The sequence below is a fragment of the Sphaerodactylus townsendi genome, linkage group LG01 (assembly GCF_021028975.2).
Source record: "Sphaerodactylus townsendi isolate TG3544 linkage group LG01, MPM_Stown_v2.3, whole genome shotgun sequence".
Lineage (NCBI taxonomy): Eukaryota > Metazoa > Chordata > Lepidosauria > Squamata > Sphaerodactylidae > Sphaerodactylus > Sphaerodactylus townsendi.
Window position 1 is genome coordinate 121,227,838 of NC_059425.1, and position 24,534 is coordinate 121,252,371.

The window sequence follows — 24,534 nt, forward strand, 5'->3', positions numbered from 1 at the left end:
CTTGGCACTGAAGATGTTTTTTTCTAATGGCAGTAACACCAGTTTACTTTGGACTACACATCGCCCATAGAGATAAAGTAGCATTGTGAATGGGTTCTTCCTTCTAAGGCTGCTTCCACATGGTGATGTGCACCTGGGAGGATCACGGCATGCCCTGTTTTATTGGGGAGCTTCCACACAACGTTATGCTTTTTCCAAGCTCAATTTGTGTGGCTCAACTGCTCAGCTGTTGAGAAAGGGGAAAATGTCGAACCACAGGAGGACCCAGCAAGCCTTGTTCAGTCAGCACCTCTGTGCCAACACACCAAGAAGAACTAGGTGCCCGTAGTGAGCCATTTGGTGACAGAGGAAACAGCCAGATATGAATGTTGTTTCATTACAGTCAAGCATTTTGTATTCTCTTTGCCCTAGTTCTCAGCGCTTGATGGAGAGAGGGAGCACAGCACACTCTGGATATGTGTAGTACAAGATGTAGATAAAAAGAACAGCAACTTTCGGAAAGTCAAATATTTTACCCCACTGTCTAGAGTTTTCTAAATAATTGCTGATGGTGAGATTCCGTGTCAGTCTGGTTTCAGGTGCGGTTGTGGCACAGAAACAGCCTTGGTTTCCCTGGCAGATGACTTTTATTGAGAGAGAGTCAAGGGAATACTACCCTGTAGATTCCCCTTGATCTCTCAGCGACTTTTGATACTATAGACCAGGGGTAGGGAACCTGCGGCTCTCCAGATGTTCAGGAACTACAATTCCCATCAGCCCCTACCAGCATGGCCAATTGGCCATGCTGACAGAGGCTGATGGGAATTGTAGTTCCTGAACATCTGGAGAGCCGCAGGTTCCCTACCCCTGCTATAGACCATGGTATTTTGCTGGACTAGCTCCAGGGAATGGGGCTGGGAGTCACTGTGTTACAGTGATTCTCATCCTGTCTTCAGGGTCAGTTCTAAATGATAGTGATGGTGGAACCAGTTCTTGCAGTCTTGGGAGCTCTCTTGTGGGGTTTGCTCAGGGCACAGTCTTGTCCTCTGTGGTATTCAACATCTTCATGAAGCCACTGGTTGAGATCATCAGGGGATTTGGCAGATGACACCCTACTCTATCTTTCCATTTCATCAGAGTCAGGAGAGGCATTCTGTGTGCTGGACCATTGCTTGGAAGTAGTTGTGGGCTAGAAGAGAACTAATAAACAGACTTAATTCAGACAAGATAGAGATTCTCTGTGTTCTAGGCCCCCAAGTCTGCAAAGTTATGGGCCTCCCCAGTTCTGGATGGGGGTTGTATTGACCCAGAAGGACTGAGTGTGATATCTGGAGGTGCTTTTTGGCAGTATTTATATTTTATTTATGATGTTTTTATTGGGGTTTTTATTGATTTAAACCTGTTCAAGCTGCCTAGAGATGCTAGTATGAGGCAGGGTTAGATATTTATAAATAAAATAAATACTCAACTACTATTAATAGGTGGTATCACAATATGCTCAATTAGAGGAGCAGCCACCTTGGCAGCACTCAAGCTCCTGTTAAAGAGTTCTGTAGAATGACAACAAGGATGTCACTTTCACTGTTCATTTGTCATGAGGTGGCTACCCTCACCACAGCCGATGGAATAGTATTTAACCAGTTGTTTGAGCAGCTGTGGTATTGTATTGGATGGGTTATTGCAGTTGGGCATTTCTTTAGTAAGGATGCTGTCCTCCAAGTGAGAATGGAACACTGAACATGCCACAGCACTTGTTCTGCTCTGAAGTAAATAGAACCAATGGCATATCTAAGGGGGAGTACAGGAGGCAGATTACTCAGGCGCCATTCACCAAGTTGTGGGGGGAACACATTTTGGGCCCCGTCCCCTCTTCCTCCCCCTGCACCCAGCCCCTGACTGAACTCCCCTTACCCCTGGCCTCAGTGCAGCCAATCTGTACCGTAATCGGATGGGGCACTGCAGTCCTGTGCATCGACCCTGCTAAGCCTTCCAGATGATTGTCTGACAAGAAAATCACCACCCCTTCCCAGGGTGATCCACCTCTGCATAGTTGCAATCAAGATGGCACCAGTGTGCTGCCCTCTTTTCCTGCTCAGCCACTTCCCAAAATGGCTGCCAAGTGATCCTGGAGAGTTCACTTCCGTCCCACTTTCCTATTGGCCAAGATGGAAAGCTTGGTGGTGGCCCATGACAGCACAGTGATTCCTGATTGGTTGTCCAGCTTCGACAGGGCCAAGACCGCGTGACTGACTGATGGCGGGAAGTGGCACCAGAGCCAGCCAGGGTATCTCCGCACTCCCTTGAATGGGGGGGAGGCACAGCGGGGTGAGGTTGGCCAGGGACTGGGCGGGGGTGCTTTCCCTCGTTTTGTAACAGTACACCACTGAATAGAACCCTTCTCTGTTCTTAGCTGACAGTTGGGGAATCAGCAAGTGACATACAGGTGCTTAAGAGTTTTCTATTGTAGTCATTAGTATGGCACTGTCGGCATAATACAGGGTATTACTTTTCAGTTCTACTGTTCCATTTCATCTTTTTATTAAGTTTGTTTGTTTTTACAGTTGTCACTACAGGTTTCAGAGTCATAGGGTTATTTTGGCTTATTCATCATGTCAGATGCTCCCAGAAGCTCCAAAGTAGAAAGCACACTGACACAAGTCCAATTTTCTGTTCAATTTACAATAACTTATGCCATTCCATTTATGTTCTCAGTATATGCAACTACTTACCCTAAAGAGACATCTTACTGTGATTTGCATCTTTAGTGCGCAGATTGGGTATTGCCAAATAATCATACAACCATATTATGCGGTGATTTGAGGAATACGGCAGTAGCTCTCAATAGAATTTGGCCTGAAAATGAAATAAGGGATACATGAATCAGGTGGCCAGCTTAGACAAGAAATAGTAAATGAATTGTACAAGAAGGATGTTGATGTCAGGAACTTTGTAACTGTAAGGAAAGAGGCCTCAAAGATTTAGAAACTGCTCACATAATTATTTTTAGAATGTTCTGAGGTTATTTAGAAATTGGTATACAGCTGTAATTTTATACCTGATCATTTTCCCTGTTATATGTATATTAAACTTGCCTGTTTTATTCACTTCTAGATATGCAAGAACTGTACAGGTTGCTTGGATCGACAGATACCATGTGTTTCTCTGAACTGTCCAGTACTTTTCAAGGTGTCCAGAGTGAGCAGAGAATTATCTAAGGCACCCTATCTTCACCAACTACTTGACCAGTTTTAGATTACCTTTTTCAAAAGATTTCTGGTGCTATTTTTTCAATGTTTACCACTATTTACTATCATGCATGGTCAGTTTCATCTTGTCCAGGATTTTCATTACTCTGGAGAATAATTGATGTTTGTCCTAAGTAAATCAAAAGACGTTTGTTAATCTATGAATTCCCACTTTTTCAGACATTTAACTTCATTTTTCTGCCTATTTAACATACTGTTTTATAATGCAGATGTTGAAATAGCTGTGTTTGCATCTTGTAAATCCATTTCAAATTAAATGTTTTCTTCCCTGTGAGCTTCTGAGAAAGAAGTTCTGAAAACTTTTTAGGAAAGATACCATTCGGTTTTATCAGACTGTCTGTATCAGAACATGTTACTTCAGCGATCTCATTCACTTTATAATTTTGACTGCAGAATATTTTGTAAATACACTTTTTTACTTTTCAAACTGAGTAAAAAAATGTGCAATGAATTTTATACGGACAATTTTAAAGTTGGTTGGGGTATTTCCTCTTAGGTTTTGCTTGATTTCAAGTAGATTTGTTGTTTTGAGCAGACTGTGCAAACAGTAGTATGTGTAGCATTTTTGAAATACTTTCTAAAAATCACTGTCTTGCTTTAGCTGTTAATCAGGCATTGTGAGGAACTGTGCAAAGACATTTTTGTTACAAACCTGTGGGACTGTTGCAATACTTTAATAAATTTATTCCATTTTTGCTTTTGTATAGACATTTCTATTGCTTCTAAATATGCTTAATATTTCATTATGTACTGTACAGTGAAATCTTATTTGCCATCATCTTGACAAAATGTGTATTTAGAATATTTGGATAACTGTATAAAAAGGAAAGGAATTATGTGGTCACGGTGCATTGGTTTTTTTAATTGAAAATCATTTTGTTTAATTAATGGAAAGCATAGTAAAATTGAATAAAATAAAATGGTAACTATATATGCATTTTTATAATTCATTATGAGCCTTTAATTGTACTTAATTATACAGGAGCTGCAGTTGGCATCCTGTAAGCACACAGCAGAGAAGAAATAAATTTACCGAACCCTTCCTCATTGTCCAAACACTGTATTGAGGACTGCAAAGTTCCCAGCAATACCCACCATCAAAGCAGCAGTAAACTGCTGCTTTTCTCATGGCCAGCTCTGGCCCACCCTTGCCCTGCTCTAGAGCAAAAGTCATACCAGAAGTGCTCTCCCTTTCCACATGGAAAGCGAGAAGCGCAGGTGGGGCAAGAGGAACCATAATATTGCAGGCTGGGTTTCTGTGAGTAAAAGGTATGGGGTGGGGGGTGGGGGACATGCCTATTTTAGCCTTTGAAGGGAGATGCAATAGGACCTAGCTTGACTGGGGTTGCGAGCTCCTGGTTGGGAAATTCATTGAGATTTTATGGTGAAATCTCAGGAGGGCAGGGTTTGGGGAGGGAAGATGCCTAAGCTGAATATAATGCCATAGAATCTGCCCTCCAAAGCGATTATTTTCTCCAGGGGGCTGATTTTTGTCAACTGGAATTCAGTTGTAATTCTGGGAGATCTCCAGATCTCACCTGGAGGTTGGCAACCCTAGGCTTAGCAACAACCTCTACTGACTTGATACCACCTGATTTTCATGACTCAACAAGGCCTGGCTGCTTGCTGCTATTCAACAGCAGCCATCCCTTGAAACCCACTGTGGTAGAGCAGTTAGAACTTCAGAGTAGGATTGGGGAGAACCAGATTTGACTTTCCATCTTGCTGTGGAAGCTTACTGGGTGATTTTGAACCAGTCACATAGGTTCAGACTAACCCATCTCATTGGAATGGTATACAGATAAAAAGGAGAGAAGCATAATGTAGACTACTTCGGTCCCCACTGTGGAGAAAGCTGGGGTATAAATGACATAATTACTATAGCTGAAAATAGTGGCAGATAAAAAGTAAGTTAGATTGTTGAGGAAAGATGAGGCAGGGTGAACTCAATAACATTATACCTTGCTGATAGAATTTCCCAGACCTCATGTACCCAAATCTGTTTTGGCTTTTTGGAGTTGTTTTGTCCTTTGAGGGAGAATTCTTTGGGGCCAAGGCTGGCATCAACTACCGAGCAACCTGATAACACCCAAACTACTTGACTTCCCTGGGCTTGACTACTTGGTACCATTCAACAGCAGCCACCCCAGGAAAACCATTATGGTGTAGTGGTTCGAGTCTCAAACTGGGACCTCAAATCCCCATTCTGCTGTGGAAACTCACTGGGTGACCTTAGACCAGTTACACCTTCTCAGCCTAACCTACCTCATAGGGTTGTATGAATGGTATTAATGAACTGTCCAAATTGAACAAGGAATTCTTCTGAACCAAATCATAAATATATCTAAAAGAATACGATTATTATAAATACTACTATTAGTTTGAAAAATAAACTTATGGGTTGCAAAATTACTTGTAACTCATAGCTGTGCAAGAAATATGACAACAATTATTTGAAATTAGAAAAAAAATCCTTTTTAAGGACAGTTCTGCAATTTGAAACATTTGAAAAATGCTCTCTTCTGTCATGTCAAAGATCCAAGGTTTATCTTGTGGGATATTAAGTTCATGTCCAAGGGCACAACAAATTATTTTCCAATGTCAATTTTAATTTATTATTTTAGATTTAAAAATCCAGAGTGTCCTTAAACTATGACCCAATCTGGGGGAGAAAAGGCTTAAGAAAAGAATCCAAATACATCACCAGGGGCTCCAAGATAAATCCACAGCCTGAAACAATGGGTCAGCCCAAGACCAGAAAAGTATCTTTATGAATTTTAAGCAAGAGATGAGATTTTAGCATTCTGCCTTCTGTATACAAGAGAAAAACCTATATCATCTCATTGATATAGCTTTCCAGTAATCCTCCAAAATCTGGAAAATATTATACAAGTGTAGGGTTCTCCGTTCTCCCACTATAATGTGACGTTCAATTGCCTTTTTTATATGATCACAGACAACTCAATGAACAACAGTTACAAGTAAGCACAATCCTATTTTCATCAACCCATTCGTCCCCCCCTCCCCCATTAACTCTCTTTTGTTTTCCTTGAGTTTCTACTGGATAGTTTAATGGCAGAAAAACATGAACTGAGGGGAGTGCCACTCGTGTGATGGTTTAGGTGGGAAAAATTGTAGTGATTGCTCTGGATGGGGTACCACCCCAGAATTCAATGGAGCTAGAAACTTTGATCCTTGGCTGGCCTGTGTATTCACAGTCCAATGTGTGTGCCTGTACAGAAGACACATCGACCAACAACAGTTTCAATTAAGTGGAACCCTGTTTTCTCTTTTGATTGGATCTTGTTTTACATGCGCCCCTTTGTAATACTTCCCCTCCCCAACTACTACATATTTAACCAAGCCTGCTTCTATATCTTTCTACCCATTTGATGAAGTTAGCTCTGACAAACAAAGCTCATGCTGTAATTCTGCTGTCTTTAGAGTGCTGTGTAATTTTGCTTCTCTAGACAAAGATGATTTCCTCTCTGGAATTTGATAGAGGGAAAGCACTGGGACAGGAAGTGGTGCCAATAAGAGAGGTGGGAAACTGAAGGCCAGAGAAATGGAGATTTCTTCCCCACTCCCACTTTGGAGTAAAAACTGAATATTAACAAATGGATTCACCCTGATCTGTTTGTGTTTATTCTGCTCACGGATTACTTTGTAAAGATTACTTAAGAGTTGCTTTCTGCAACTAATTGTTTAATAGACAGGAAAATATGGTTACCCCAAGATAGATCTTAAAAACACAACCAGGCCTGAAAGACGGCACCTTAATTTGTTTGCTTTCTAAGGCAGTGGGAGAAAGCCTTGGCAAACAAATTCCTGGTTTCAAAATGATGTATCGAGTATCACCATTATTTTAATTTGGTCAGGTAATTTGTGACAATTACACAGCAGTTAAGTACTGTCCACCTAGTTTTCAGCCTCCCCCAATCGTCCATAATGAAGAACATTTATAAACCAAAGGCACAGATAAATTAATGTTTTGTTGAAGGCTTTCACAGCTGGAATCAACTAGCTGCTGTGGGTTTTCTGGGCTGTGTGAACATGGTCTGGTAGTTTTTGCGCCTAATGTTTTGCCAGTTTCTATGGCTGGCATCTTCAGAGGTATGTCACAGCAAGATGTTTTTCTTTGTGGCACAGTGTGGAGTGATTGTATGGCGGGGTATACATTTTGTCCACCTCAAAGGGGGGTGAGGCATATTTGCGTGTGTCTGAGTGGAATTCATTTACAGTTACATTTGCTGTTGCGTTTGCAATCATATTCACAATTCCATTTGCACATGCAACTGCACTAGCACGTGTCAAGATAGAGTTCGTTTGCAGTTGCCTATGAATGTCACTGTTTTTTTTGGTTTTGGTGTTTTCAGTATTGGTAGCCAGGTTTTATTGATTTTCACTCTTCCTTTTTGCTGAAACTGCCCTGGTGTTTGTAGATTTCAATGGCTTTCCTGTGCAGTCTGTCAGAGTTATCAAGAATGTTTGTGTCTTCAAATAAGATTCTGTCCAGCTTGGTTTAAAGCATCTTCAGCAACTGCTGATTTCTCAGGTTAGATTAGTTGGCAGTGCCTGATAGCAAACACAGATCAAAAAAACCACAGACTATATAAAACACAATTACAGCTGTTCCTGCTGCCAGCATCTTTCAGTGTAATCGTTTTTTGTATACAGTCTTTGTACATTGATCCCTCAATTAGATTTTGATATGTTAGATTTAATTACGAGGACAATGGCTACAACTATTCTGTTGGCTTTTTCAGAAGTTGAAGAGCTCTGTGGTTTTGTTGATCTGTGTTTGTTACATTGATTTATGTCTGTAGGACCATACATTAAAGATTTATTGTTGCATTTACTACATACTGAACCAGATGTTGTAATATGTCTATAGTCATTTGAAAATATATTAACACCAGAGAGTCTGCATTGCAATACTGATTTTGTACAGTTATTTAAGACTTTGTGTTCTTTCAGGGGTTTTGAGTTGTATAGCTGTTCACACTGCTAGCCGCTTACAATTTAAATTATGGCACTTCCTTCTAGTACAGCCTAGCATAGAAATGTCACACTGTGCTTTCAATAATAAAATAACATGGATTTAAAAGCTGTGGAAAGAAACAAAACCCATTTTGAAGGAGGAATGATATACATATGGGTCCCTGTTCCCACAGAAGCTACCCCTGAAATAAACAATGAGGGCTGCCTTCGTTAAAGAACAAGAGATCTTTAAAACTTACCCAACATCTTTACAACTTTACAAGCAATACCATAATGTTGCTGATTCTGAACATTTCATACAGCACATATACAGCAAAAATGGCCTATATTAGCAAGAACCAAGTAGTTTCAAAAAGGTGATGCTTCTGAAAGGTAATATAGATGCAGTTTTTTAAATAAGAACTTTTTACATAAAGGAACTTTTTGTCAGAGATTGTTGTTTAAGCAAAATTGATCTCAGCCGTCATATTTTGATAAAAATGACATTCAACGTCTTAAGAACACCATTCAAACCTTATCATAGCCATAACTCTGATTAAAAGTATGGTGTAATGTTTACTATGTAAAGGTTACTCTTACTGTCAAAGATTAAAAAGCCAACAATGAGGTAAGCCCATAAAATTGCCCATAAGATTACAACTCTGATCTTTTCAAAATTCCCTGCTTCTTCCTTTAAATGAGACACTCAGGAAATACTGCAGACCCTGCAGTTTGCCATCTCATGCCCACCACTGCATAATTACTCTTTGGTAGCTGCTTTCACACACAGCCAAGAATTTTAAATGGGATATGGCAAGTTCATCACAACTACTGAATTGTTGAAACATTTCAGAATAAAGTTTCTACTAAAAATTTTTTTGTGTGTGTAAGATATCCTTAACCATTGTTATCCCAATCTGTTCTTGATTTTTTAAATATTGAAATGTTGACAGCAAGCACAGAAGAATTAATTGGTGTGTTTCATAGAGAAGGATGGCCAGAGTTGGGAGACGAAGACTCCCCTTGGATCTTCTTGGATGTCTCTATGACAGAGTTCCTCAGAGCGTCACTCATCTCAATTACTTCAAAGTCTATCTTGTTCCCTTCTCTGCCATTGTCATCTTCATCAAGATGAGAGCTGGACAATAAGGCTTCCTGGACTTCACTGTCTCCAGGATCATTTGGCATGGCATCAACAGGTGATGTGGCTAATTTATACATCACAGGAAACAGCACTGCTGTCATGACTGATGCTCCCACAGAAGCATACATAAGAACAGGGACGGAGGAAAAGTGTCCTTGAAGGAAGCCAACCACTGCAGGAATGCACATTTCCCCCAAAGCAGCACCCATGACAAACATGGATGCAGATTTCCCCCCTATGGTGGTATACTGTTCAAGCCAGGAAATGCCACTGGGGAAGATAGCTGCCATTGAAGCACCATACACTGCAGAGCAAAGCCACAGGGAGAACAGGTGTGCATTAAACAGTGCCAGGAACAAAGAGGATGTAGTAGTGCCTATGATACACAGCAAGATAATAGTTCCAGGGTAGGCACAGGTGGCACAACAGATTGCCAGTCCCCTGCAAACGGCAAAACTTCCCCAAAAGAGAGAGTTCAAACCAGCTGCTTCACTCTCTTTCATATGGATGAAGGTTTTTCCATATGTAAAAATATAGGAACCATAGGTTACTTCTGCCCCTACATAGAAGAAAAAAAATATGGAAAGCAAAATTATGAGGGCATTATGATATTTGAGAGTCTGGCATTTCTGCATTGAAAGCTTTGTTCTGTCTCGAACATGACTTTTCTTCAAGTATAAGACAAGGAAAATCAGTGCAACAAGCAAAAGATAAGAGCCTATAACAACATAAGTCCACATGAAGTTCATGTTTGAATGCAGTTTCAGCCCCAACAGATCATCAGAATTTGGACTGAAAGAAGTCTGATTGCCAGCACTGCTGTTTAGATGAACCTCAGGATCAGTAGCAAACCCGCCCAGAGCCATCTTGGCCAGGATAGGAGCTACAAAGGCGCCCAGGGCAAAACTGAAGTGTAAGGCTTGCATGTGAGGACCAGCCTCTTCCTTCCACGTGGCCAAGGCAAGAACATTGCCACCTGCAAAGGGAAGAAAAAAGGCAGGGTCAAAGGCAGGGACATAATACATTCTTAGACCCCAGCAACATGCAAGAGCTGCCGGCCTGCTGAAAAGTCTGAAGGTTCCAGAATACTTAGGTACACAAAGGTGGAGAAGACATCAGTTACAACACTAGCCAAACTCTTCTCTTTCTCCTTAGCAGATGATTCTCCCTTCCCCCCCCCCCTCCCATCACCCAGGGTATACTAAACACTAAGGAGACAGAGATGCAAAGAAATTGTGGATGGGCCAGTAGCTCCCTCTTCCCCATGCCCCTTGCAGCCAGATTCTTAAGTCAATTACATCCATCCATACAGATGATGCAGAATAAAGCCAAGTTAAGAAAGCATATTTGATTTAAACTACAAAGCTTAAACATTTTAGGCCTTGGAATTTGGTTTGTTTGCTTTCCAGCAAAATTCCAAACTCTTTCTTTAGCAACCTCAACATTTAACCAGTAATCTTTCCAGCCTCTTACCTGCTCTTTTAGCCTTTAACTTTAGACAAGGTTCACAGTGCAGCATTCCCTCCCCCACTTACAGACTATTTCCCCTTCTATCTCAAGTCAAAGTTCATTTCTCCATTTACACTCTCATGCAATGTAGAAGTTCAAAAGACACCACAATATGTTTTCATTTCCTATTTCTCATCTGCCATCTTCCTAAACCTTCTCTCACAGAAAGATAGAACCTCAGTGTTGAATTAATCCACAGTCACTTCCTGGACCTTCTTTGTATTGAAAGGAGGTGGTAGCCATCTTAGGGGATCAGCAAAAAAATTATGAAATTGAAAGATTTGAGTTTTGAAAAACTGATGGATGGAGAAGAATCCCTAGGTGATCCCAAGCAGAATGAAGTTAAAACTACTGTGATAGCCCAAAGGATTCCAGAGATACAGGTGGTTTTATCCACAGCAGCCATTTCAACATCGGGACATTTTTCTACAGTGGAAACACACTGCTGTCACTTTCTCTGAACAATGCAGAACCACATTTTTATCTTTTGATGGGATAGCGTATAGCTAAGTAATACTACACTTTCTTCCTTTCCCTCTACCATCCTTTCCCTGTTCTCGTAATCCTTTTCATCTTCCCACATCAAATTCAAATGTTTCATCTACAAAAGGGTCTGCAACCTGCAGCTCTCCAGATATTCATGGACCACAGTTCCCATCAGCTCCTGCCAGCAAGGCCAACTGCTGGCAGGGGCTGATGGGAATTGTAGTCCATGTACATCTGGAGAGCCGCAAGCTGCAGGCCCCTGATTGACAAAGATTCTCTGACAGTAGTAAACCAATATGAGGAAAGGAAGTATGCACAATGATTTCACAGAAAACGTTTCCAAGGTACACAGTAAGCTGTGTTTGTGGTAAGGTGTGCATGTGGAAAAGTCTAATCTTCCCGTGGAGATAGATACATGCAAAAGAGTATAACTTTGCTGCATTTGTACTTCTATTTCACAGAATAGCTCTGATCCAATTAGGGCAGGGGGTGGCACTGGCAGCTTCCATGTACACTCTTTCCTGTTGCCCTTCCTGATGCTCTCTTCCCTTCAGTAGATGTAGCTAGTCTGGAAAAGCATTCCTTTGTGGGGAAAAAAATCAGTTCAAAACCAAAGTACACATTACATGAGACACATAAAGAGGGAACACGCCTAAAAATGGAAGAGCCAAGACTCTGAACAACACATAGATGCATGCGTTAGTAGTACATTAACAGCTGGGTATTTTTTTTACCTGTATCTAGGACTCCCATTGCAAAGCCAATGACAGACATCATTGCTGTCAACAAAAGTGCTTTCTTACACCATGGGATGGCATATAATCCTATAGCTGTACCCAACATAGACAATCCTAGACAGCAAAAAAGGTTTAAGAGGGAAAAAACACAGAAGTTTGGCATTGCATATTTACAATTTAAAAACCCACATTTTAAAAAAAACTTTTAACACCATTTTATGTTCTTTCATGTCTTTATCTTGCCTCTCCTTCAAGGACCTAAGGGCACCTTTCTCCCTTCCCCCTCTCCCAATTTAGCCTTGCAGCCCTGAGAAGCAGCTTAGGCTGACAGAGAGTGATTAAGCCAAGTTACGCAGTCAGCTTCATGATTCCAGCAGTTTGGGTTCCTAGCCTAACACTCCAACCATTGCGTCCGTTTTGGGACCAGTGCTCTTTAACCTATTCATAAATGACCTGGAGCAGGGGTGGGTAGCGTGGTGGCCAAGTTTGCAGATGATACCAAATTATGTAGGGTGGTGAGAACCACAAAGGATTGCGAAGAGCTCCAAGCGGACCTTGATAAATTAGATGAGTGGGCTCAGAAATGGCAAATGCAGTTCAATGTAGCAAAATGTAAAGTGATGCACATAGGGGCAAAAAATCCAAACTTCACATACACGCTACAGGGGTCAGTGCTATCAGTCACAGACCAGGAAAGGGATTTAGGCATCTTAGTTGATAGTTCCATGGGAATGTCAACTCAATGCATGGCAGCTGTGAAAAAGGCAAACTCTATGCTGGGGATCATTAGAAAAGGAATTGATAATAAAACTGCAAAGATTGTCATGCCCTTATATAAAGCAGTGGTGCGACCGCACTTGGAGTACTGTGTCCAGTTCTGGTCGCCGCATCTCAAAAAGGATATTGAGGAGATAGAAAAAGTGCAGAGAAGGGCAACAAGGATGATTGGGGACTGGAGCACCTCCCTATGAGGAGAGGCTGCAGCGTTTGGGACTCTTTAGTTTGGAGAGGAGGCGGCTGAGGGGGGATATGATTGAAGTCTACAAAATTATGCATGGGGTAGAAAATGTTGACAGAGAGACATTGTTCTCTCTTTCTCACAATACTAGAACCAGGGGACATTCATTGAAAATGCTGGGGAGAAGAATTAGGACTAATAAAAGGAAACACTTCTTCACGCAACGTGTGATTGGTGTTTGGAATATGCTGCCACAGGAGGTGGTGATGGCCACTAACCTGGATAGCTTTAAAAGGGGCTTGGACAGATTGATGGAGGAGAAGTTGATTTATGGCTACCAATCTTGATCCTCTTTGATCTGAGATTGCAAATGCCTTAACAGACCAGGTGATCGGGAGCAACAGCCGCAGAAGGCCATTGCGTTCACATCCTACATGTGAGCTCCCAAAGGCACCTGGTGGGCCACTGCGAGTAGCAGAGAGCTGGACTAGATGGACTTTGGTCTGATCCAGCTGGCTTGTTCTTATGTTCTTATGTTCTTATGCGTCAAAAATGGCTTAAGTTGCATTTGGATTTTTTCTGCAGAGGGAGTAACATTATTAGAACATGGTTTTTTTTGGATTTCAATTTTATTGAGTATGCTGTTTTAACTGAATATGTACTGTACCTAAATAGGTTTTTATTAACTATATTGTATTTTAATGTGTTGTAAACCACTTCAGGAACTTTTAGTTTAAAGGCAGTATACAAATAAAGAACGTCACCAACTAACATGCCAAAGATCCACAAAATGTTGTTTTTGTTGGTATATTTGACATCATAAACCTATGATGACCATGATTCAAATCCCTCTGTGTGCAACTGGAAAGCATTTAGACACAATTGTGTGTGTGTGTGTCCTTCTGCCAGTAGCTACTCATGCATCATACTCCAGAGGGCCACTGTGATCTTCACAGTATGTGCAGAGAGTGGCTAGTAGAAGGAGAGAGCCAAAAGCAACAGCTCACAAGAAGAAAATCAAACAACACAGTTTAGACTCCAGACAATGTACCTGTTTAAATAAAGCTGGTTTAATACTTAAATGTCTTAAGCAAAAAGGTAATGTATCAACTACACATTAAGGAACAACTTTAGAAAAGATTGTTTTTATAAAGACCTGAGAATTGCGAAGAAAATGAAAAGAAATATATGCCTCATGAAATATTACAGCTGCCTGATGTTACTTTCTGTATCATCTCCTTAGAAGAGTTGCTCCTTTTTAAGTTGCTTATTGTATTGTTCACCATGTATTGGGTTAACATCTAGTCCAGCACCATATGATTTGACTCTATGTACTCTTTCTAAGGAATATAGAATTACTGGTAAACTGTAACTGATGCATGTATAAAGACACTCTTTATCCTCTAATGGATATGAGCAAGTATGATTGGTAATCATCAGGAGGAGGAAACCAAATCTTGCACCAGCCTTTTTTTTCCCCTTTGGAATTGATTGTGGACAACACTGGATTTCTGCTTACCAGGCTGCATATCCTTGGCTGTGCAACATTCTCCAGCAAAACACCCATTTCCACCTCAGGTAAGGATGCAATGAAATAAGTTTCTACATGCATGGGTAAAGACCTAACTGTCCAGGATCACCACATATAAGCAGTATGTACAGTTCTGTGTACTTACCCAAGAGAAGCTGAGCATTCATACAGTCAAAAAGTATCCCACCAACCAGGGAACCACCAAAATAGCCTGCAGAGCGGCCCACAAAGATGTAGGATATTTGACTAACACTTCTGTTCACATTTGTAGCCAGGTCTTGAAATGTAGGCCCTAGGACAGCAATGGCCATGCCCTGGAAAATAAAACTATAATTTACGGTAAATCAAACTTACCTATTGCTATTAACAAAGACTTGCAGCAACAAATTACAGTTCAATAGTCAAAGTACACCTCTTGTCATCCTAGAATTTAACTGAAAGCAAGTCCTACTGAAATGTGATGGACAACATGGGATTATACTCTGTAGTCCCATAAACTAGGCTCTTGGATCAATGCTTGACTACATAGCTGGGTTCCCTTCACTGATCCTCCAGAGCTATGCATCCTTTTTATTTAATCATTTGGACTCTACCAAAGTTTGAAATAGTGGATTGGAATGTATTTCTCTAATCTGGGGGCCGCAGGAGAGGACTGCACTACAAATCACACCACTTTAAAGAAAGGACCTCCAGGCTTGAGAAAAGATAAATGCCAGTGAGCTCATCCCCCATTCAAAAGCAATAACAGTGTCTCAGTTAATTATATTCAGCGAGAAGGGAATATATTTCCAGTGAGAAGGGAATGTTTGGGGTATATATTGTCCATGTCACCCTGGGACATGGACTATATATACCCCAAACATTCCATTCTCTCTGGACACAATGTGTAACGGACTTCCCTCTGTGATACACCTCTGAAGCTGCCAGCCACAGATGCAGGTGAAACGTTAGGAACAAGATCCACCAGACCACGGCCACACAGCCCGGAAAACCCACCAGAACCAGTTGAAATGATCTGATTAAAGGTTTCATTCTAAGCTTCTGCTTTAGTCTATGTATAACCCATGGAGTTCACAACCGCTAATGTTAGCTTGATTCACTGTTTGGATCCTTTGTTAAAGAGTGCTGTGTTGGATTAGCCCAGTGGTCCATCTCGCACAGCATCCCCATTTCTCACAGTGGTCAACCAGTTGCCCTGGAGGCCCTACTGATTTTTAAGGTCAATTAGTTCAAAAACAGTTTGCCATGCAACACTGCAGGGCAAGGGCTGCTGAAGCAACACAAACTCAAAGCCTTCTTGGTTGCGTTCTGTGCAGTTGTCAAGGTTCATAGAATCATACAGTTGGAAGAGACCCCAAGGGCCATCAAGTTCAACCCCCTGCAATGCAGGGAGGGGGGGGTTAAATAGTTTCAGTGTCAGACCTGATCTTGCAAAGGGTGGGTGGGTGGGAAAGAAAGCCTCTTATTTAAGCAAAAAAAGAAGTTCTACAGCTCTGTCCTGTTAAAGAGAGAAGATGGTCAGCCAGTGGCATAGGGGGGCAAAATGCACACATACCGCCCGGCTGAACTCCAGGCTGCTCCGGGCTCCCCCCCTTCCGTTACTGCAAAGAGTAGCCGGCTGAACTCCAGCGGATGGGGTGGGGTTCTGCCGGGCCTGGCGGGGAAGGGCATGGGGCGATCTTTCGCCCCCCACGTGACCCCCAAGGGCGTGCGCCCGGGATGCTGGCCCCCCTCCCCGTGGCAGCTACGCCGCTTCCCCTCGAGGATCCTGAAAGAAGCAGCTCCTAAGCAGGGAGCGACCGGGCCAACTCGAAGATTCCGGCTGCTCCCCTTGGAAAAGCGCCCCTTTCGGGCAAGGGGACCGCAGCTTTCACGTGAGCAAGCAAAGACACGCGCGTCTCCCGGCCGCCTCCTTACCAGGCCGAGAAAAGCAGCACAAAGCACCGCTGAAATGCACCATTTCAGCGCGCGCCGCGGGGCCGCCGCCACCGCCGCTTCCTGGAGCTGCTGCTTGGTCAGCGCACCGCCTCCTGCCCGGCTTCTTCGGCCGCTCCCGTCGGCCACGATCATCTCCGGCCAAAGGGCAAACCGAGCGAAGCCCGCTCCTGAGCCCCGCACCTCGGCAGAGGCCGCCACCGCCACCACCAGCTCCTCTTCCTCGTCACCCTGGTCCTCCTGCAGGCGGGCGAAGCGCACCTGCTTCTTCTTCTCAAGCGCCCCCGCCATCTCCGCGACAGGAGCTCCCAGCCGCGTGACCTTACAACACACCAGCAGCTCACACCATCTTTGGAGCGACCGTCTCCATTAAGACTACAACTCCCAAAAAGCCTTGCGAATTGTTCTGGCGACGCCAGGTAGAACGCCCTGACTTTTAAAAAAGCCTGATGCGGACTATTGGTTGTGGCGGCCAGGTCATGTTCCGCTCTGTCTTCTCCGCTGAGGTTTCTGATCGGAGGCGTTATGAAGTCGGGTTTCGCCACAGCCACAACGCCTCCCCTGAAAACATGAGGCGAAGGAAATGAGCCCCACAGTGGTCGGGAGAGCCGACCCCTTTCCCGACCCCCGGGACCACGCCATCCTGAGCCTGCCCTCGTTATAAAGGCCATTGCCATCGTTATAACGATCGTTATATATATATATATATATACAGCTCGTTATATCGACCTGCATTGTACCGATCGTTATAACGGCCATCGTTATAACGATCGTTATGACAATGGCGGATATAACGACAGCTATGGCAGGGGCTGCTGCTGCTGCTACTGGTGCTGGAGGTTTGTCGTTATAATGACACCGAGGGGGCGGAAGGGGGCTGCTACTGGCGCCCATGGTGAGATGTTGCATGAGAGCAGGGGAGTTAGAATGAGTTTTTGTCTCTGTTTTAATTGCACAAGAATAAAGAAGAGAATTCTTTCAGAGTGTTTGTGGGGGGTGGGACGTGGGGTCGTGACCACTCAAACGCCTCCGGATTTATGGTTAAGCAGCCTCGATCAATGGGTAAAGCAAAAGTCAGGGCACCAGCTTCACTACGACTTCACTAAAGCTCACTGAGCCTGTGCAGACAATGCTCCACCATCTAAAGCCCAGGCTCGCGCATGTGTGCATGCGCGCGCGGGACCAGGACCAGAAAAAAAAGAAGAAAGTGAATTAAGCACCTGGGAAAGTTATTAAGCACCTGGGAGAGCAGTTTTAAACAGAGTTATCCCCTTCTGAGTCCTTCACAGTGAGTAGGCTTAGAAGAGTGTAATTCTGTTTAGGCTTGCATTGTGGGATTCAGCTTAACTTCTTTTGGATCCCTCACTCTCCCTTGTATTCAGCTTAACTTCTTTTGGATCCCTCACTCTCCCTTGTATGCCACCCCTCCCTCCCTCCCCTTGCATGCCACCCCTCCCCCTCCCTTGCATGCCACCCCTCACTCCCTCCCCTTTCCTTGCATGCCACCCCTCCCCTCCTCATCCGCCACTAGAGTTTTGGGATGTTGTGGGATAGAAGCATTTTTTTCCTCTGTCTCTCTCTTACAGTTTCCTCTCGCTGTCCTAGCCATGTTTTCACCAGACTTGGTAAACAATGTACAGTGCTACCTACTTTTTCTAACTTGTTGATCTGATTTTCTGCCAAAAGTGTTTTCTGTTGTTGCTAACAGAAACCAAAAACCAGTGCCAATGACAAACACCCCTTGAAGAGCTGATTCTTCGCTGCAGTCAGACACAACGGGAGAGGTTTCCAAATGCTTCCTGCCTTCCTCCTGATACTGATTGGAGGCAGCTGGGAAGAGGATGCTCTCAGTGGAATCCAGAACCTGGCAGGATGGATTCTTCTAAAACATTTATTTTTTAAAAAATCCTTGCCTTAAATAATATAAATGGGCAAGGCTGAGGCAAACATGTTGCTAGTAGCAGGGAGTGAGTTCAGACATGCCGTGTGCTACTGGGTAATCATGGAGTGATTAATACAAACAGTGCTGGTGCATTTTTGATTCTTGCATCATGTCGTGCTTGCTGTTGTTCAGTGTACACTTGAGGGGGTGAAGATTGATGGAGGACATTATTTATTTCTAGATGATGCCCCGAAATATCTCAGCAGACTGCAGTACAGTAGAGGACATTTTCAGAGATGTTCATGAAAGTGGTTTGCACAGACTGGAAGAGACCTTGCCAAGAGGCAAAACTGGTCAGTTTCCTTAGAGATGGCAAGTTTTGAACATCTCTGAGGGAGAGAGATGGTCAGAACTGCTGTTTCTCCTTACCTTGACCTCATCTTATTCACAGGAGATGCCAAAGAAAGTCGTTGAGCCTCACTTTTGTGCAACGTGTGACTGTTGACAATGTATGAAAGAGCTGTTTTAAAATCAAATATGCTATGTAACCATCTTTAGTTTTATGCACTTAAAACAAACCCCACAGTCCATGCAGTACCTTTTAGAAGGATGGCCTACAGTGACACAAAAAATGCTCTTCCAAATAAAAAAGCAGGTGGGGGAGAAAAAGATATTCCAGGCTGTGATTTTAAAAGCCATCTCTCACTGAATGTCGGGGCAAGGACATAAACAGCTGTGAGCAAGAGAGGGGGGTGGAACTGCAATGCCCCCTAGACTTCCTTGGATCCTAAATGATGCCAAATGAGATTCCTTTTAAGGCAGGAAGTAAAGGAATTCCTTGATAGTCACTGTATTGACAATTTCAGAGATAAATTTAAAGTGATGTTCCAAGGTAAAGCCAAACTGGGTAGTGTTGCCTCTTGTTGTGTGTTGCACCTGTCAGAAACCAATCAAAGCCTCATTTGTGGAAAAAACCCTGACAACTGCCCTAAAATGGTATAGTCGTTACGAGTGTTGAACTGGGATCTGGGAGATTCCAGCTCCTCAGTTTGCGCGCACGCACACACACACACGCATATATATGTGTGTTCCTGTTAGTAAAATGTTAGATGCGGTCTCCTTCGCTTTGAGCATACATTCCCTTTGGGTTTGATTCCCAGTTATGCACACATTTTCCTCTCTGTAACAATAGCCGTACTGTCAGATCTGAAAATCCCTGTGGTTTCAAAATGCTCTGTAAATACAACTTTTTTCTCCCTTCACATTGACACTTCTTCGGGTTTTCTTACTCCCGCCTTCCCCCACTCACACCACAGCATATGCTATATGAATGAAATAGACTCATCAACCACTTCAGGCTGCACAGTGCTACGCTTCCATTACAGTGTATGAGAGAAGGGAAATAAATTGGGAAAATCAACTTTAAAAATCATTTTAAAAATCGTTTCAATTTGAAATGACCTGGTGCAAAAAAAAAATTTGTTTTTGATTGTGGTGGGGTGGCCGCCCATGGGGGGGGGGGGCATCCAACTCAGGTTTTGCCCAGGGCTACAGTTTGCCTCGTTACGCCCCTGGAAGGAACGGAGCGGGAACTGCGTAACTTCGTTCAGTCAATTGTCACTCGCCTAGCAGTTCATCCATTGCAGGAAAGCCTCGTTCACCAGACAGCCAATGGAGCGCAGGAGGCCAACAGCAGTTGGCACTAGAAATGTGTGTGTTTTGTCACTCCTCCTTGGAATCCAGGGAGAGGACAGAGGCATTCAGTAGAGGGGCATGGCAGTCCCTCGGGGAGAGATAGCAATGCACCCAACAGTAATTACGGATCCCACCACTTTAATAATAATGGTGATGATGATGATGTCCTTAAGGAATACAGAAAAGAGGTAGAAAGGATTGTAAGGAATTACTCCCATCTAAACAGACACAAATGTGAATAGACACAGTCCTGAACCGTCAGCCAATCACCTTTTGTTTGCCTCCTAAACTCCCAGTGCATAATTAATGATCTGCCACATACCCTGGACAATATTTCTCTTTCACAGGCCTTGGATGGCAGGTCTTTTCTTTCATGCAGACAGCCACATAACCTGAAACAATCTCTCACCTACGACAGTGGACCACCAAAATGAAACATTAACGTAGGAACCAGGTCACACAACAAAGGTGCCAACTTTTATCTTCATATAAACTCATGCAGCATAATCACCAGACCTTGTAACAGCAGCTATACAATCTTGGGCTCACAATATTTAGATATCTATGAACAGTGTGATCTTCCAGGCCTGGGTATTCCATTACTGATCAAAAAGTCTTTGTTCTCCTGTGAAAAAACTTCAGTGGGAGAATCCAGCATGAAGCTACTGAATTAGAATTCATTTAAAAGTTCATTACTACCTATACCCTCTGTAGGTCTTGACAAGGACTTAGAATTTCTCACTCACTATAGATTGATTTACTTCATTTAATAAGCTTTGCATGCTTACCCTGAGGCTCCTTGCTCCACAGTGGGGTCTCCTCATGTTTCTCTATTTACATGCCAGGAGTGCCCAACTGCCTGCTTGCACAGCTTGCCTAACAGCCCCATCCAATTGGGGGGGGGGGGAGGCAAAAGGACTTTAGGGAATGGCATGGCTGTGCGCCAGCACATTTGTCCTCCCCCAGGCACTTACCCCAGTGGAAGCAGCAGATGTGCCAGCACAGCAGCTGCCCATCCCTATACCCCATACCAGTGTGTGGGAGGGGGGCAGGGAGGCAGGTCTGGGTGTTCCAGGAAGCAGAGCCAATGTTTGTTTGCTCCCTACTGGGATTAGTTAGTTAGCGCCCTCTGACTTTTAGTGGTATAAATCCTTTCCTGTGGCAGGGGAGTTTCAGGGCTTTTTCTTACTTCCATGCCACTGGAAAGCCCTGTTTGAGGTGGCGGAGTGTGCCACATTGGTGCTGCGTCCTACTGCCTCCAGCTTTGAATGGGTCTGTAAAAGTCCTCCCTTCCCCATGTGGTTTAACACCTCTACAACAGGGCACATACAAACACATACAGAGGCAAATTCCACATGGACCAAAAACAGTGGTGTGAAAATGGTTTAAGATGGTTTAAATCGGTGTAAAAGGGTTTACACTGTTTTCACACCGCTGTTTTTGGCCCATGCAGAATCCACCATACATATTGAGACCAAACCTGGAGAAAAAGTGAAAGCATCTGCTTGTGTTCAGCATTTCTCTATGGCGTTTTCTTTTCCCTCTTACCTTTTCTGTCTCTCCCCACTCCAAAAACAAAAACTGGCCGCAACTTGGTTTAGCTTATAAAGCAATCTGGTCCAGGATAACACATTCCGCTGGACATTCCCCATCCTTCAAGAAAATAGTTGTCCAAAGTAGGTGAAGGGAAGTCAAGTGGAGGCTGGATGAGTGGAGCTAGGAGGGTGGGAGTGTGGAATGGTTGAAACATGTAAACCAAAAAAAAAAAAAAGGAAAAAAGGGGGAAGTGAGTTGAGGTGAAAGCCCCAGGTGCCCCAAAGTACAGCTGCCCAGATCCAACAGGAAACCCATCTTCCTGACTCATCCCCACTCCTTCTCTCCAAAGCCTGCTGAGATGAGATGCGGAGGGCGACCTGATAAGTCACCCCAAGTCTCCACTTTCCATGTCTGATTCTGGCCACCACCATAGAGGGGAGTTCCCTCAGACAAGCCCCTTCCCCAGCTGACTTCTTCCCAAGTTCCCTTAGTTGGCTCCTTCCCCAGCCAACCCCAAAGTAACTTGCAAGATTGCCATTTTCAAAAAGCCTTTCATTTTTATATTGATCTTCTTCCATATTGATATAGCAATATTTTTATTAATTTTCTCAGTATAATTGACAAAACAAAAATGAAACAGATAATTTTTTCTCAAGGCAAACAAAGATAATGTTGACAGAGAGAATTTTTTCTCCCTTTCTCACAATACTAGAACCAGGGGACATACATTGAAAATGCTGGGGGGAAGAATTAGGACTAATAAAAGGAAACACTTCTTCACGCAACATGTGATTGGTGTTTGAAATATGCTGCCACAGGAGGTGGTGCTGGCCACTAACCTGGATAGCTTTAAAAGGGGCTTGGACAGATTTATGGAGGAGAAGTCGATCTCTGTCTACCAATCTTGATCCTTCTTGATCTGAGATTGCAAATGCCTTAGCAGACCAGGTGCTCAGGAGGAGGAGCAGCAGCAGAAGGCCATTGCTTTCACATCCTGCATGTGAGCTCCCAAAGGCACCTGGTGGGCCACTGCGAGTAGCAGAGTGCTGGACTAGATGGACTCTGGTCTGATCCAGCAGGCTAGTTCTTATGTTCACTTCTGGTATGACTTTTGCACTAGAGCAGGGCAAACATTTGCAGAACATTTTTGATCTCCCCCCCTCCCGCCTTTACCACGATGTTTGTTCGCAGTCACCTTCTTCAAACATTTCATGGCCACTGTGAAGGGTTTTAAAATATTTTGGGGGGTTATTTGTAGAAATGATGCTTTATAGAGTCTTAGACACTGTAATAATAATGTGTTTACTTGTGAGCAAATTTGCCCACATCAAAGAGAGCTGTAGAAAGCAAATTGTTGCTTCATGTAATTGTGGGTTCGCTTGTGAGAAAATTTAACCTCATAGAAGGGAAAATGTGAGGGAGAGGGGAGTTAGAAAACAGAAAAAATGATGGAAAATGAAGAGACAAGGGGGAAAAGATCAGCTCAGAGACAGGGGGAAATGGCATCAAGGGGAAAGTTGAGCTAGGGTACAGAGGCATGGAAAACAGCAGCAAGAAAGGTAGAATGTTTTTAAAAATATCACACAGTGAGAGAAGACAGCTTGAAAAGAATCACTATAAAAGGGGCTTCAGGGAAAAATCATTCTGGAAATAAAATGTTTCTGAAATCAAAGGGGAGAAAACAGTGCAGAACTCTATAAAGGAAATGTTTTATTTCCTGCCTGGAAATGTTTTAAAAGTTGTGTGGAAAGGGACAGAGTGAGATTGCCCAAGGTACTCAGAGAACAGTCATGGGGGGAATGGGGAATAAAACAATTGCACCTTTGTGGCCAGCTTGCTCTCTTCCTGGGATGCTGCTATCGTAGTTTTACTCTTTTTTCCCTGACACCAACTTTCTCTGCTCTTGGGAACTGTCCAGGTGCTGGAATGAGAGTGCCAGGGATGTAGGTAAGGAGCGGGTTCATGGGTATATACCCCCCCATTACATGTCCGGTGGGGGGGGCCGGGCATTCCTGCACGCCAGCTGCGCACTCCTCCCGCCCCCTCTCACCGGGCCCAGGCAACTGAGCAGCGGCGGCACTGCAAAGGTGTCAGTCCCACTCCCAACAAAAGGCCACTGCATGGGGGGGGGGGGGGGCGGTACACGCAGCAGAACTAAGGGAAGCCACCCGCACAGGCAGCCGGCATCGCACGCTTGCAAGCTGCAAAACAGCCGGCTGGGAAAAGAAAGTCTCGCCTCTCGCGAGAGCTCCCGAACTCAAAACCTGCTTGGTTGGGTGGGCTGGGAAGATATTTAGTAAGATCTGTACCTTGGAAACATGCTTTGTTCTGTGTGCACAACTCTCCCAGTAAGTATAATATGACTGTATAAACTTTAGGATAATACATTTATTGAAGATAAATATAAATATAAACCAGCATTATCAGTGATTTTAACTGAAGCATTTTCACAATTAATAAAAGCTTTTATAAAACATTCTAAATATTGATCAAACACAGATTAAAAATATTTTTAAATCATAATTGGCCAAAATAATGTATGTGAAATTGATTATGATCCAGTCCATAAATACAACATTCCTTTGCTCAAGTTTTCATTTGTGCTACTTGAGATTCTCCTATAACCCCAGATAATCATTCAAAACAAACCATAATTTTTGTATACAGGGGTCAAAATTTACTACAGAGTTGTATAGGACTTCAGTTCAAATGGATTACACACACCTAATTGTGTTAAATTGCAATTGTGAAGTGACAGGACTTTGAAGATGTCTAATTGGTACATATTCATTTGATTATCACAAACATTGTAACATCCACTCTAAACAAGGGGACACCTACGTGAATAGAAACATATGCTTAGAAAAATGTTGTTGGACCAAATATGATTTGTTTA

The 24,534-nt window shown here is 43.2% G+C and overlaps 2 protein-coding genes across 2 annotated transcripts in view; one reads left to right on the top strand and one right to left on the bottom strand.

Annotated features, from left to right (window-relative positions):
• REV3L (REV3 like, DNA directed polymerase zeta catalytic subunit) overlaps nt 1–4,174 on the top strand; it is a 96,029-nt gene extending 91,855 nt beyond the window's left edge. The window contains exon 32 of the mRNA XM_048492641.1: nt 3,091–4,174. Coding sequence (XP_048348598.1) covers nt 3,091–3,231 — 141 coding nt within the window. The 3' untranslated portion in view covers nt 3,232–4,174. The remainder of the gene's footprint in view (nt 1–3,090) is intronic.
• Nucleotides 4,175–8,456: 4,282 nt separating this feature from the next.
• On the bottom strand, nt 8,457–16,816 carry MFSD4B (major facilitator superfamily domain containing 4B). The gene is made up of 4 exons (XM_048492655.1): nt 16,508–16,816; nt 14,736–14,904; nt 12,099–12,215; nt 8,457–10,345 (listed from the first exon to the last, which is right to left on the bottom strand). Exons 1-4 carry the CDS (start codon nt 16,814–16,816, stop codon nt 9,207–9,209), a joined length of 1,734 nt encoding a protein of 577 aa, XP_048348612.1. The 3' UTR covers nt 8,457–9,206.
• Between the last annotated feature and the right edge of the window lie 7,718 nt (nt 16,817–24,534).